Genomic DNA, 11,971 nt, shown 5'->3' with positions numbered 1-11,971 from the left:
GTGTTTCCTCTGACATCTCTAACCCAATAAATGGTGGATTCCAGGGAGGGTGTTGAACAGGGGATAAATCACTCTGGAGATACCCAGTTTGATGCTCTCCCTGTATAGCATCCACTTCTGCCACTGTCAAAGGATACTGGGCTAGGCAGACCATTAGTCTGACCCAGTATGGCACATCTGATATTCTTAAGATTTGTCTTGATTAGCTTTAGACAGAATAATGATAAAGACTAAGGTCCTATTTAGCTACTACTTAGGCTCTCCCACCATTGCTAGCCTCAGAGTTGTTACAAGAGTTAAACCATCACAGGAAGTCTTGCTAATTCTTCTCAGTGCAAATGCAACTCTCTGGCCTGTATTCTCATGCAACGGCATACATTTGCCACTTTAGCCTTCTGTGAATAAAAGCTCATATACATCCATGTCCATAGAAAGCAAACAGATGAAAATGAAAAAAATGAGCCAAGGAAGAGAGGGAAGTGGCAGAGTTTTGACTGAGAGTGCTTTTCTTACTAAGTGGTATTAGGGCATTATGGCAGCTTGTTAATCTTTCTCGGTCCCTCTCGTCTCCGGCCGGTTAGGCAGATTCCAGTTCATCTCTGGAACACATCGGTAATGGGCTTGTAAGAGCCGGAACTGAAGGGGCTTAATGGCATGCGTGCGCTTTCACAGCACCTCTGTGCTCTACTCAGAGCTCGTCTGTGTGTGTGCCCCAATGGTTTACATGTATCCCTGGATGAATGGCCAAGTGCTTTCTTTCCCACTGCACTTTCCATTTAGACTCTGCAATCAGTAAATGATCCTCTTTCTCAGGGCTTTGTCTATAAATGGCAAGTGCAGAAAACACAAAGGGATAAATGCAGAGGCTGGTTAGAACACTGATATTTTAACTGAGTTAACAAAGCTGGCTTTGCAATGGGAAAAATGGATGTGATGCCTGAAGTTAGCCAGGCTGAGTATTGTCAGACAGACTTGGGAGGCTTGGGAATGTATTATATACCACTTAGGTAACATGCAGGTGTCATTCAGCTGCTGGATTTCCCCCAGAGAGGTTTTTTTTCTGGTCTTGGTCATGGAAGGATCAGGCAGCCATCCACTGGTGTCTTGGAGAGTCAGGAGGAGATGGCTGGTATGAGCTGGCTAGACTAGACCAAGATCCTCTGCCAGAGAGATTGGAAACTAATGGCCAGTGCTTCCTCTGGAAGGGAATTGCCTTGCATCCTTTAGGAGGTGTGCAGTAGTTCCCTCCGGAGTGGGCAGAAGGGATGAATCACCCAGAAGCAGAACTGTAGCATCAATTCCACCCATGATCGTGGCTCTTAACTCCTTCCACCTTGAAAGAAGATACAAAATTGGGGTCTAGGAGGGTACTGTTTTCATGATTCCTCTAGCAGAGGTTACCATATGAGACTAACCTAGTCCCTGCGTTGGAAACCCTCAGGACTTCATTGTGGCTGAGTGCTGGTGGCCCCCCATGTTCTGACTTGAAGCCATCTCGGGTTACCATGCAGAGCTGCTGAATTGAAACGCAAAGCAAAGCCCTGCATGCCCGTCAGACAATGTGGTCATCCCAATCCCTAATGCATCCTGCCTGATTAGAGAGTCTGGGAAGGCAGAAAAATCTGCTTCCCTGCTAGATTTTGTCAGACGTAGCACTGGTTCCCCTTGGTAGATGCACTCTGGAGTTGTAGCATGCTTACAATGGCACAGCTGGGTTCAGGGTAGCATCTTCTCTTAGCTTCTCCTATCCCAGGCCTTTTGGGGCATGGAGGGAAGATCCCAGCTGGGGAGCTGAACATGGTTTCATTCTCCTCCGTCTCTCCTATATTCACTTACTTGTTGTTTTGTTTCCTCCCCCCCTTTTCTTTTCTCTCTCTTGCCCTTTTTCTCAATTTTCTTCTCTGCCTCTATATCCCATCCACCCTTCACTCCCTTCCTCCCCTCTCCCCAGCAGAGCCTGCTGCAGGACAGATTGCCTTCCTCCCCTGTCACTTCAGATGAAATGGTTGTTAAGAGGAGGGAGGAAGGTTACAGCCAAACTGTTCCCGTGAGACTCTGGCCATTTCAGTGGCTATACAATAAGCTCCTTGAGAGAGTGATGCCTTCAGCCTGGGACTCTGGGAGTCCAGCAGACACATCTCCTCTTTCTGAGCGGTTTTTGCTGCTGTTGCTATGGACGCTCAGGCTCTGGAATGAAAGCAGCAAAGGCCTGTAAGTAAATGAAGATGCCAGGACTCCTTCCTTGTCACTTCTTTTCAGTGCTATCCAGGAACCTCACTTGCCAAGACCCTAATTGGGCCCAGCTTTGCGAGCGTAGCAGCTTTCTCCACAAGGGAAATCACCACAGGTGTATTTAATTGGTGGTGGCTGCTCTCGAAGTGACACAGCCAAGAGACAAAGGAGAAAGACCACTGTTTCCTGGGATGTAGACCTTTCCCAGGACACTTTTGGGCTGGTTTCTGCACTCTCAGGAGCCAGACCCTGGAGCCAACAATTGGAATGTCTGAGCCAAGAATAAATGTAATGGAAACTGGCAGAGGAGAAATTGGGAACTGCGGATATCTCACCCTTAGTGCCAGTTCTGGGGGCCCCGTACTTATCCTTAGGTACAAGAGCACGGGGAAGCCCCTGAAACTCTGGCCTTCCTCGCAATAGCTGGTCAAACCATGTTGGAAGCCCATTTAGGGTACAAGGCCTGCTCACTGCTGCTGTTGCTGTATCCAGCTTGGCTTTGCCCTAATGCAGGCAAGAGCTAGAGGCCTAATCCTGGAAATACAGTGATTCAATGGGATCCGGGGAGTTGCTCAGGAAGTCTCAGGCAGTGCACTGGACCTTGCAGGACTGGGTCTATAGGAGTGGAGACCGGCCGGGGCAGAGAAGGAGAGAAGAATGGATGTCACCAAAGTGTACTGGAAAATCCTTTCCACCGACAGCCACATTTCTCTGTAATTATATTCTACCCTGGAAAAGGGGTCTCCCCCCACAAGCACATCCAGCCCTTAACAGTGCTGCCACTAAAAGCTCCTTGACTCATCGGCCAGCTCACGAGGGACTGTCCGAGACTGTTTACCAGCATGGCGCTTGCTGACCCATATCAGACTCTGAGTCACTCTGCCCTGGACCAAGCCAGCTCAAGCACAAACACCTTTATTGTACATGGGACAACATCTTCAATGCAGCACTCTCGGAGAGCCAGATACCAGCAGCATGAAGCACACAGGAAGCCTGCGGCTCCCACAACCCACTGACACTTCCAGCTCAAGGCTTCGCAGATAGACAGACAGGCAGACAACTATGCACATATGCATGATTGCAATGTAGACTGGGAACGCTGGAGAAAGATTTTAAATTTGAACCTTGTCTGTCTTTGTCCTTTGAGAGGTCTGTGCTGTACGGCCAGAGTGGCGTGGAAAATACCTGACACTGCCAAGTGAGAGAGTCTCTACAGCAAAGCAGGGAGCAAACATTGTATTTGTTCCAAGACAAGTTGTGCCTGTGTTTATCCCAGAACAGAAATGTCCTGGGATCAGTGTGTACATACTTTGCATTTCCAGGCAGGGTTTAGCAAGCAGCTGAATGCACTGCTGTTTTTTTCTGCCATTGATTCAGTGATGCAGTCTCGGGACAACTGTTCAGATGCACTTCATGATGTCCCTGGATAAAGTGTTAGCACTTCTGAACCTTTTTAGGGTTTCATGAACCCTTTTAGGGTTTGTCCCAGGACAACAGACAGACATCTGGCCTATTGCACTTTGTCCTGGAATAAAATGGTTTCTCCCAGGACAAATGCAACGTTTAGATGTAGCCTAATTCACACAAATAGATCCCTTAGCTGGGTGACTGTTTGAGTTCCCATGTGTAGCAACTCTGCTTATCCAAGTCCTGGGAATTCCCTGTCTTTCTGACTTGTACCACCCACTGTTTCTACTCACTGCTGCTGCTACTCTCCATCTCTGGATGCATGGATATAGCTGCAGTCATATTTTGACTGTACCCGTTGCTAAACACAGCCAGCCAGAAGCAGCCTCAATCTTGCCTATATCCCATGCAGATGCACAAGGGGATCTAATAACTCTCGTCCAATTCTAGCATGTGTTTCAGCTGTTTGCTTGGGGCCCACACACGTGTGACCCTTCAATTCCCTCCCTGGCAGCGGATCTGGCAGGGATGAAGCTCAGACTCCTCTAACTTTAGAAACAAGACTGGGAAAAGAAACCACTTGTGACTTGATTTCATGAATCCTCTAGATCCAGTCTCAATAAAAGGAGGGCTATTGAACGGACAGGCCATATCTGCCTAAGACTCAGCCTCCTACCTCCACAACAGCCCCAGCCCCTGACAATCAGGAAGCAAGGAGCAGTTTGATAACTGAGCTCCAGGTTCATCCCCCTCAGAAAATGAATTTGAATCAAGCTACACAACCCCTGCCACCAAAAGACTTATTACAAGCTTTCCTTACCGGGCTAGAGGAAGAGACAGGACCTTGGCATCCATCTCGAGGAGAACATTTTCTTAGCAAAATCCTTGCCCCTTACCTAATTGTTGTTGTTATACCCTCAAGGAAGTGATTGATCAAAGGCCAATCTGGCAGGATCTGGATGAGAGAGCTGAAAATGTCATGCAGTCAAAAAGCATCTATTACAGTTCATCTGTCTCCATATCCACCGGTCTGGATTTATCCTCCAGAGACAAAGACCTCTGTCTCAGCACTAGCGAATACAGCTCAGGCAGGGGGATGTATGCACACTTTCAGTGGTATATGGAGGTAGATCAGTGGTTCTCAAAATCTTTAGGTTGCATACAGCTTTTTAAGTTCATTGTACAGCTGTGTATGTACCCCTATGCATAAAATCAAATGTAACATTTTATGTTTAGTCCAACCACACTGTCCTTCAATTTTTCTTTTCTTTCTTTTCCTCCCCTCATGTTTCTCCTTTCCCCTTTCTGCTTTTCTGTGACTTGCCACCTAGAATTGGATTGCGTGCGCTAATTTGAGAAACACTGAGATAGAGGAATAGTTGTGTATGTGTAGGAGTGTATAGGTGTGTGCAAGTGTAGGTGAGTGTATGTGTAGTTCAATGCATGTAGTGCACATTAAACAAACATGCCTCTAAAAATGTGAAAATCTGTGGTGTATAGGGAATGTTTATGGTTGCATGGGTGACACTGTGCAACTATAAAGCTGTATCAGGGTGCGTATAAGTGCCCTCACCAAGGGTTGTTGCGGCATGGATTAGCGTAGAGCAGGGACGAGCAATTATTTCAGGCAGAGGGCTGTTTACTGAGTTTTGGCAAACCATTGAGGGCCGCATGACAGGCAGCCAGGGGCAGATAAATATTAATTTTCTAAATTTTTTAGAGGCCCCACAGGCCAGATAGAATGGGTTCGAGGGTCGCATCCAGCCCGCAGGCCGCATTTTGCCCACCCCTGGTAGAGAGCTTTGAGCATGCGGATGAGTTCCTATGCATCATATGCCATGTGGTTTGAGCACTACTTTTACGTACAGTTAATCTACAACAGTGAATTTCTCCTTGTTTAACAAGCTACTTAAGAATTCCTGATTCTGTCTCCTAGGAAGACTCCACAGTCCATCAGCGTAATCCCCAGCAGGGAGCTGATCCACACCGTCTCTTACCAGTCCTTCTAAGAAGTGGAGTTACCTCAAAGTCTTTGTGCTTGCAAGATGCAGACCCTTTTGTTTTAATTGGTAGTATTATTTTCAGGAAGTCACAAAGGCAGCCGTTTCCTCACAGCTACCTTCTCCCATCACCTTGCCTTGCAGTCCTCTGTATCTGTTCGCTCCCATTATTTTTTGGAGGAAGCCTTAAAAAGCTGCCTGGGTAATGTTCTCTGATGGCTGGGCAGACAGAGGGGCACAGATGGAGCAGCAGGAGGGCTTAGCAGGGAAACAGGCTTAATGGCACAAGTATCAATAGATCTGAAATAAGGAGCAGCAGCTTTGAGGAACTATTGGAAATCCCTTGAAGCGATACAATCAGTTCCTGCCAGAGGACCTGATTTTGCGAACAAATATATAAAGACAGTTTCTGACGGTCCCCAGCATCCAACTCATGAATATTTGTAGGCTGTCCATGCAAAACAACTCTTTGGAAGCAGGTGGGACTTGGCCAAAAATCCAGCAGATCTTGGCAAGGCAGCCGACTGCAGCCGTTTCCTTCCTAATGTTTGTGGGTTTGGTTCTCAGGCACTTCGGAGGCTGCTGTGCTGAGAAGTACCTACTCTGCTTGCTTCTAGTATTCATGCACAGGTCTCAGAAAGTTCACAAAGAGGTTTTCTTGTTAAAATACTTCTTTTGAAAAGCTTCCAGTTTTAAAGGCAGAATATCTGCATCAGCTTGTGCCCAGAAAAAATGGGTGAGCAAGAAGAAACCATTTGCATGCACCTTGCTAATGGCTGGCATAGGGCTTACACTTCAGTGCCAACAAATGCCCGTCTGAAACAGCCTCCCATTTTGTGTTTTCTCTCTCTCCCTTTCTTCCCATGGTGGGACCCTGGTGTTCTGCATGAGATAGAAATGAGTCCCTAATACCTGTGGGTGAAGCTAAGCAGCAGTATGCAGCAGCTCTTAGATCTAAGGTAAGCTGAGAGCAGAGCCCTACAATGAGAGAGGACAAGATTGATTCTGTCTGAAATGGAGGCGTGCTGACGCTGGTGTCACCAGACACTGCTGCTTCTCCATGTTTTGTGGTATTCTCAGAAAAGAAGCCAAGACCTTCCAGCGGTGTGACCACATGGTTACTAGTGAACGGCCACTGTCACAGGCAGTGAGTGTGGGGAAAAGTCCTCCAGAAACTGAGTCTGCTGGGTGGATTCTGGTGCAAGCTTCAAGCACACGCTGGCCTCTGTCGTGCTGTTGTTGTTGATGGAGCTGCTGTTGCGGACCTGCTCCTTGGCCGGACGAATGGCCACCATGAACTGGTGCTTGAAGGTCTCACTCAGGGCTATGTAGAGGAAAGGGTTGAGGCAGCTATTGGCATAGCCCAAACTTATGGCGAAGTTGTAGGCATAGAAGAAGGCAATGGAAGGCGTGTCGATGCCCAGGTGCACGAGCTGCAGGATGTAGAAAGGGGCCCAGCAAATGAAAAAGGCGGAGCAGATGGCAACAGCCATGCGGGTGACTTTCTTGGTACGCACCTGGAGGCTCCTTTGGGGCAGGGGGACCACGGTGGTAGCCATGTGCTGGAGGATCTTAAAATAAACCACACAGATGACAATCAATGGGATGGCAAAGGCCAGCATGAACTGGTAGAGGGTGAACCAGTAGATATCAGTCTCGGGGTTGGGAAGGAGGAGAGCACAGCGGACAGTCCCATCGTCCAGAGGCATCAGGCCCGTGTACATCCACACGGGAATGATTGTAAGGAAGGATAGGAGCCACACCAAACAGATGACTAAGGCTGCTACACAGGGCGTTCGGACATAGGTGGATTTCAGAGGGTAGACAGTTGCCAGGTAACGGTCAAGGGTCATTACTGTCAGGATGTTGGTGCTGGTGATTTGACTGTTAGTGTCCAAAGCAGTGATGATGGTGCACAGAGGAGCTCCAAAGTACCAGGAGCCATTGCCGAGGAGCTGGTGGATGAGGAAGGGCATGCCCAGCAGGAAGAGCAGGTCCACAATGGAGAGGTTGAAGATAAAGATGTCAGGCACGGTCTGTTTGCACCTCAGCTTCTTCTTCTTGACGATGGTGTAGATGACAATGAGGTTCCCAACAATGCCCAGGAAGCAGATGATGCTGAACAGGCTGGGCATGATCACATTGGTATAAGGGGCCGGCCTCTCTGCCACTGATAAAACAAACGAAACAAATGAGTGCTACCTTAACAACCTGTGTTTCATACCCCAACCAACTCGTATCACTGCATAGATGGGTCCTGCTTGTGCGGTGCAGTTCAGAAGCATGTATAGGAGTTGCTAAACTGTCCATATGGAGACTTAGGGATAACTGACAACTCTTCCTGCTCCAGGCTGTGAACCTGGCACTCCAGCTTAATCTCAGCTAAAATTCACGCCACGTTGCAGTGCCGTCCTCTCTTGACGAACCCTGCTAAGTGACCCCCGTCCTGATTTGTATGCATGGTACGATCCCAGCTACACCAATGGGCTTCATCTCTTACCTACCTGATTTTTGGAGGTCTCTAAATGTTCTCAGGCCAGAGTTTTCAAAAACAAGTCCCTAAAGTTAGGCTCTGAGGCCCGTAATTAGGCAGTGAAATTAGAGACCTGTTTTTTCCAAAAGTGCTGGGTACTGAGAAGTCAACAGGGGCTGTTGGTGCTCAGCATCTTTGAAAATCAGGTCACTTGTTTACGGCTCTAAATCTGGGCAAAACAGCTCGGTTTCAGCCACTCGCTCCTGAAAATCTTGGTCCAAAGACACTGGCAGCTGTGTTTTGAATTGTGACAGGGAAAAGGATCCATTAGCACTAGGCTTAGGCCACCAAAGCCATTTCCACTTGTTACTTCCCCAGGTTTTAGTTCCTGAGCCATTACCACAGCATGCCAACTACCATCTGATTTTTCATCTTATGAGTGAAAACCTGTATGAGAGTTAACATTTGCTGAGCCTGCCAGGCTGGGGAAAAGTACCATGTGCTGCACGTGACAGGAGAAGAGGGTTTTTCAGACCAACAACCCCATCTGAAACATCTCATTATTTCTCTCCTAGGGGGTATGGGGTTTTTTAGCGTAAGCCATTGTGCCAGTGATTTGTATGCCTGTTGAAATGACATGCACTACAGTCCCACTTCCCGTAAGGCCTGTCTGCCAGTGATTCTGATTGAATTGCAGATGATTCAAACTGATCTGAATTGGGAGCACTCTTCAGTCACTCTTTCTTTAACAGTGTGTTCCTGCAGAACCGGAGCAGGAAGTGAATTTGGGCAATGCTTAAGGGAGAGCCCGGGGCAGTAATCAGCAAAACCTCTGTCACGCAAACATGTTTCCAAAAAAGTTTTGAGTCTCTCTGACCTGGTCACACTTGTTGGTTAGCCGGGTAGGTGTTTGCCACCCTTGGCCAGTTAAACACTTGAGTCCAATTTTGCTGTGGCATGGCAAAGTAAATCTGGGGTAATTTGACCAGGGTCAATGGACTTTGACTTAGTTGGCCAGCGTCTTGATTTACACCAGCAGTATCAGGGCACAGAATCTGGGGGACCAGGCTGGTGCTACGTTAGCAACATCCTGCTTACGTGTCCTAAGAAATAGGACATGACGAGTCTCGTGCATCTGTGCTTGGAAGCCTAAGGTTGAACCAGAAACAAAACCAGACAGAATGATCGTATTTCTTAGCTGAAGCAGCTGCGGAGGGGTCAGAAAACAGCTAGTCAGACACAGAGGAGAAAAACCATGAGAAAAAAAAATCTTATGCCAGAGGTAAAACCACCAGGCTTGGTAAGGAGTCACATTTGTATTTCCAGTTTCATCTGTTTATTGATTATAAACCAGAGAAGATGGTGAGAATCTATCTGGCGGATATCTAAGAAATGAATCCTTCAGGAACACTCTGTACAAACCAAGCAAAACTGTGTCACCCAGAGGAAAAAAATCCATACGCTTCTGTGATTTTTCCCCCATGGTTAGTTTATAATATGAATAAGCCTGGCACAGACCATTTGCAGGGGATTAATGACCCATTGAGCTTAAATGGTCCCCATCCTGGCTGTGCCTGAAGTGTATCAATTTGTCTCAGCTGGCTATTAATCCCCAGAAAAAGCCCTACGCTCGTGTCTATTGTTTAAGTAACACTCTGTCATGGGAACAGAAGTGTGGTTTGTTACTCAGCCTTCATCAAGCCCACACATCCCCGGACCATCCAGATGCCCTCTCTCCTCCTTTTCTCAGAGTTTGGGGATAGGGAGTCCAAAGACGGACACCTTTCCTCCAAGATGCTGCACAATAGTACCATGAGTTTTCTTCCGAGTATTACCCGCTCCCATCCCTGGCGTCCAGAAACTGGGAGGATTGCATTACACTTTCTCGGCTGGAGGTCTGAATATAATATAGTTTCCCGGTTATATAATTGAATGAAATGCACATGGTGATTTTGTAAGGTTTGTTACAAGCTCAGATAGCTTTATATCAAGATTTATGTAAGCGCCGTGGCTTAAGGGAACGACTTATTCCAATAGTTCAGCACTTTTCTTCTTGAAGGCTCCTGCAGTGTTTTGTGAGCTTGATACTTTGCTGCTGAAAAGTAATCAGACCTGGGGCAGAGAGTTGGCAGACAGCTTGAGCACAGCATACTGCAGGTGGGTAAAACAGAGGGGAAAAGTTAGCCACTGACAGACATGGGGTCTTAATGTCCGTGCAGCCTAAATGTCAGGATATATCACACCAGTAAAAGATGCAGGGAACCGTGTGTGCCTGTGTGCCACTGCCCTCTGCAGGACAGACTCCACATCATGTTTAGCCATGCATCAGAGACCCTTTACTGCTACCTGCTAAAGAAGAGTCTCTTGTAGTTCAACTGGGTAGAGACTCCTGGAGCAGGAGGGATCTCAGCTTTATCACTGGGGCTTTCTGAAAGCCCAGGTAACTGCAGTCTGCAGACCTGAGACAGCTCCTTGAATTTCTGAAGAGTGACAGATTTGTCATGTTTTGCTGTGGCTGTGCTTGCCAGCGGCATTGAGTCTCAGCCCGTCATCCTGACTCAGGCAAAGCTTTCATTTCCTCCTGTGGGAGTTTTGGCTGAGTCAAGATGGCAGGACCTGGCCAACAGAGTTTTATCTCTGAGATAACAGTCTCTTTGGAACAAATACACTTAAATACATATTAAACCTTGTCGTCTTTGGGTGCTTAATAATAAAGGACCTATCAGCTCTAGTTCTGTGAACAGAGGTGATAGGAGCCCATCTTCTGAAGTAATGAGCTAGATCATCAGCTGCTGTGACTCCGCTGAAGTCTGTGGTTTAGATCCTGGTATAAAACCATGTCGGCCTGCTGAAGTGAATGGAATTTCACCACTTTACACTGGACATCCAAGCACAGGCACACCAGGGGCAGATCCAGGGGGTGTGCGGTGACACGGTCACACCTCCCTTTTGGACAGTGCCACAGAAGCAGCAGTTAGGGATTTTTCTAGGTCCCTAAAAGAGGTAAGACCATCCCCTCCCTCTCCATGCTCAGGGGCATGTCCGCCTCTCCTACGCCTGCCACTGCCACTGTCCCTGGCTGCCCCACAGGCATGGGGAGCTCCAGAGCCAGGCTCTGGTGCAGCCAGGGACAGCTGCAACAGCAGCAGCAGTGGGTGGGTTCCCCCTCCCTGCCCAGTCCCTCTGGGTGTTCCCTGCCACCCCAGGGACAGGGAATGCACCTGTTACAGCTGCTGCTGTCCCCAGCCAAGCCCAGCTCCCTACACAGCCTGCCTGGAGCAGGGCAGGAATGACTCTGGCGCTTTCCCCACTCCTAGGTCAAGTGGCAATAACAGGGAGAGTGGCAATGGTGAGCAGGGGACACAGGGAACGGAGGGGAGGGGATCTGCCATCGGGCATGGAGGGGAAGGAAGAGGGTGCAGAAAGGGACAGTGGGAGGGGATCCCTACCTGCTTTGTGGCCTTAGAAAGTCCCCATCTGCTGCTCCCACACTACCATCTGCCTGCCCCAGTGGGGGTGGGGAGCCAGGAGCAGGGGTGCAGTCACGGCTGCGGGGCCCATCACTGCTCTCACACCCCCATCCACAAAATCCCGGGTCTGCCAGGGCCCGGTGGGGAGAACAGAGAAGCGGGGGCTCGCTTCTGCTCCCAGCTGAGCCGCGCCTGCTCAGCCCCCGCGCCCCTGGGGCACCGCTGAGTCCTCCCATCCCGACGCCCGGGGGCTGGGGCTGGCCCCCTTGGGGCCGCTCGCTCGGCGCGGCTCGCCTCCCGGAGGGGCCAAACCCCGGGCACGAGGCAGCGTCCGGCCGCACCCGAGCAGGGCTGCCCCGGGCGAGCGGGCGGGCCGGGGCGAGAGCGCC

General features: G+C 49.0%; 1 protein-coding gene across 1 annotated transcript in view; it reads right to left on the bottom strand.

The window, feature by feature from the left end:
* Window positions 1-5,388: 5,388 nt before the first annotated feature.
* Window positions 5,389-11,971, bottom strand: part of LOC109315217 (melanin-concentrating hormone receptor 1-like) — a 32,209-nt gene continuing 25,626 nt past the window's right edge. Inside the window, exon 3 of the mRNA XM_019542813.1 lies at window positions 5,389-7,809. Within this exon, the coding sequence (XP_019398358.1) occupies window positions 6,761-7,809 (1,049 nt within the window). The 3' untranslated portion in view covers window positions 5,389-6,760. The remainder of the gene's footprint in view (window positions 7,810-11,971) is intronic.

Source organism: Crocodylus porosus, unplaced genomic scaffold (assembly GCF_001723895.1).
Source record: "Crocodylus porosus isolate Cpor-Errol unplaced genomic scaffold, CroPor_comp1, whole genome shotgun sequence".
In the NCBI taxonomy this organism is placed as follows: Eukaryota; Metazoa; Chordata; order Crocodylia; family Crocodylidae; genus Crocodylus; species Crocodylus porosus.
This window is presented reverse-complemented; position numbering and strand designations above follow the sequence as displayed.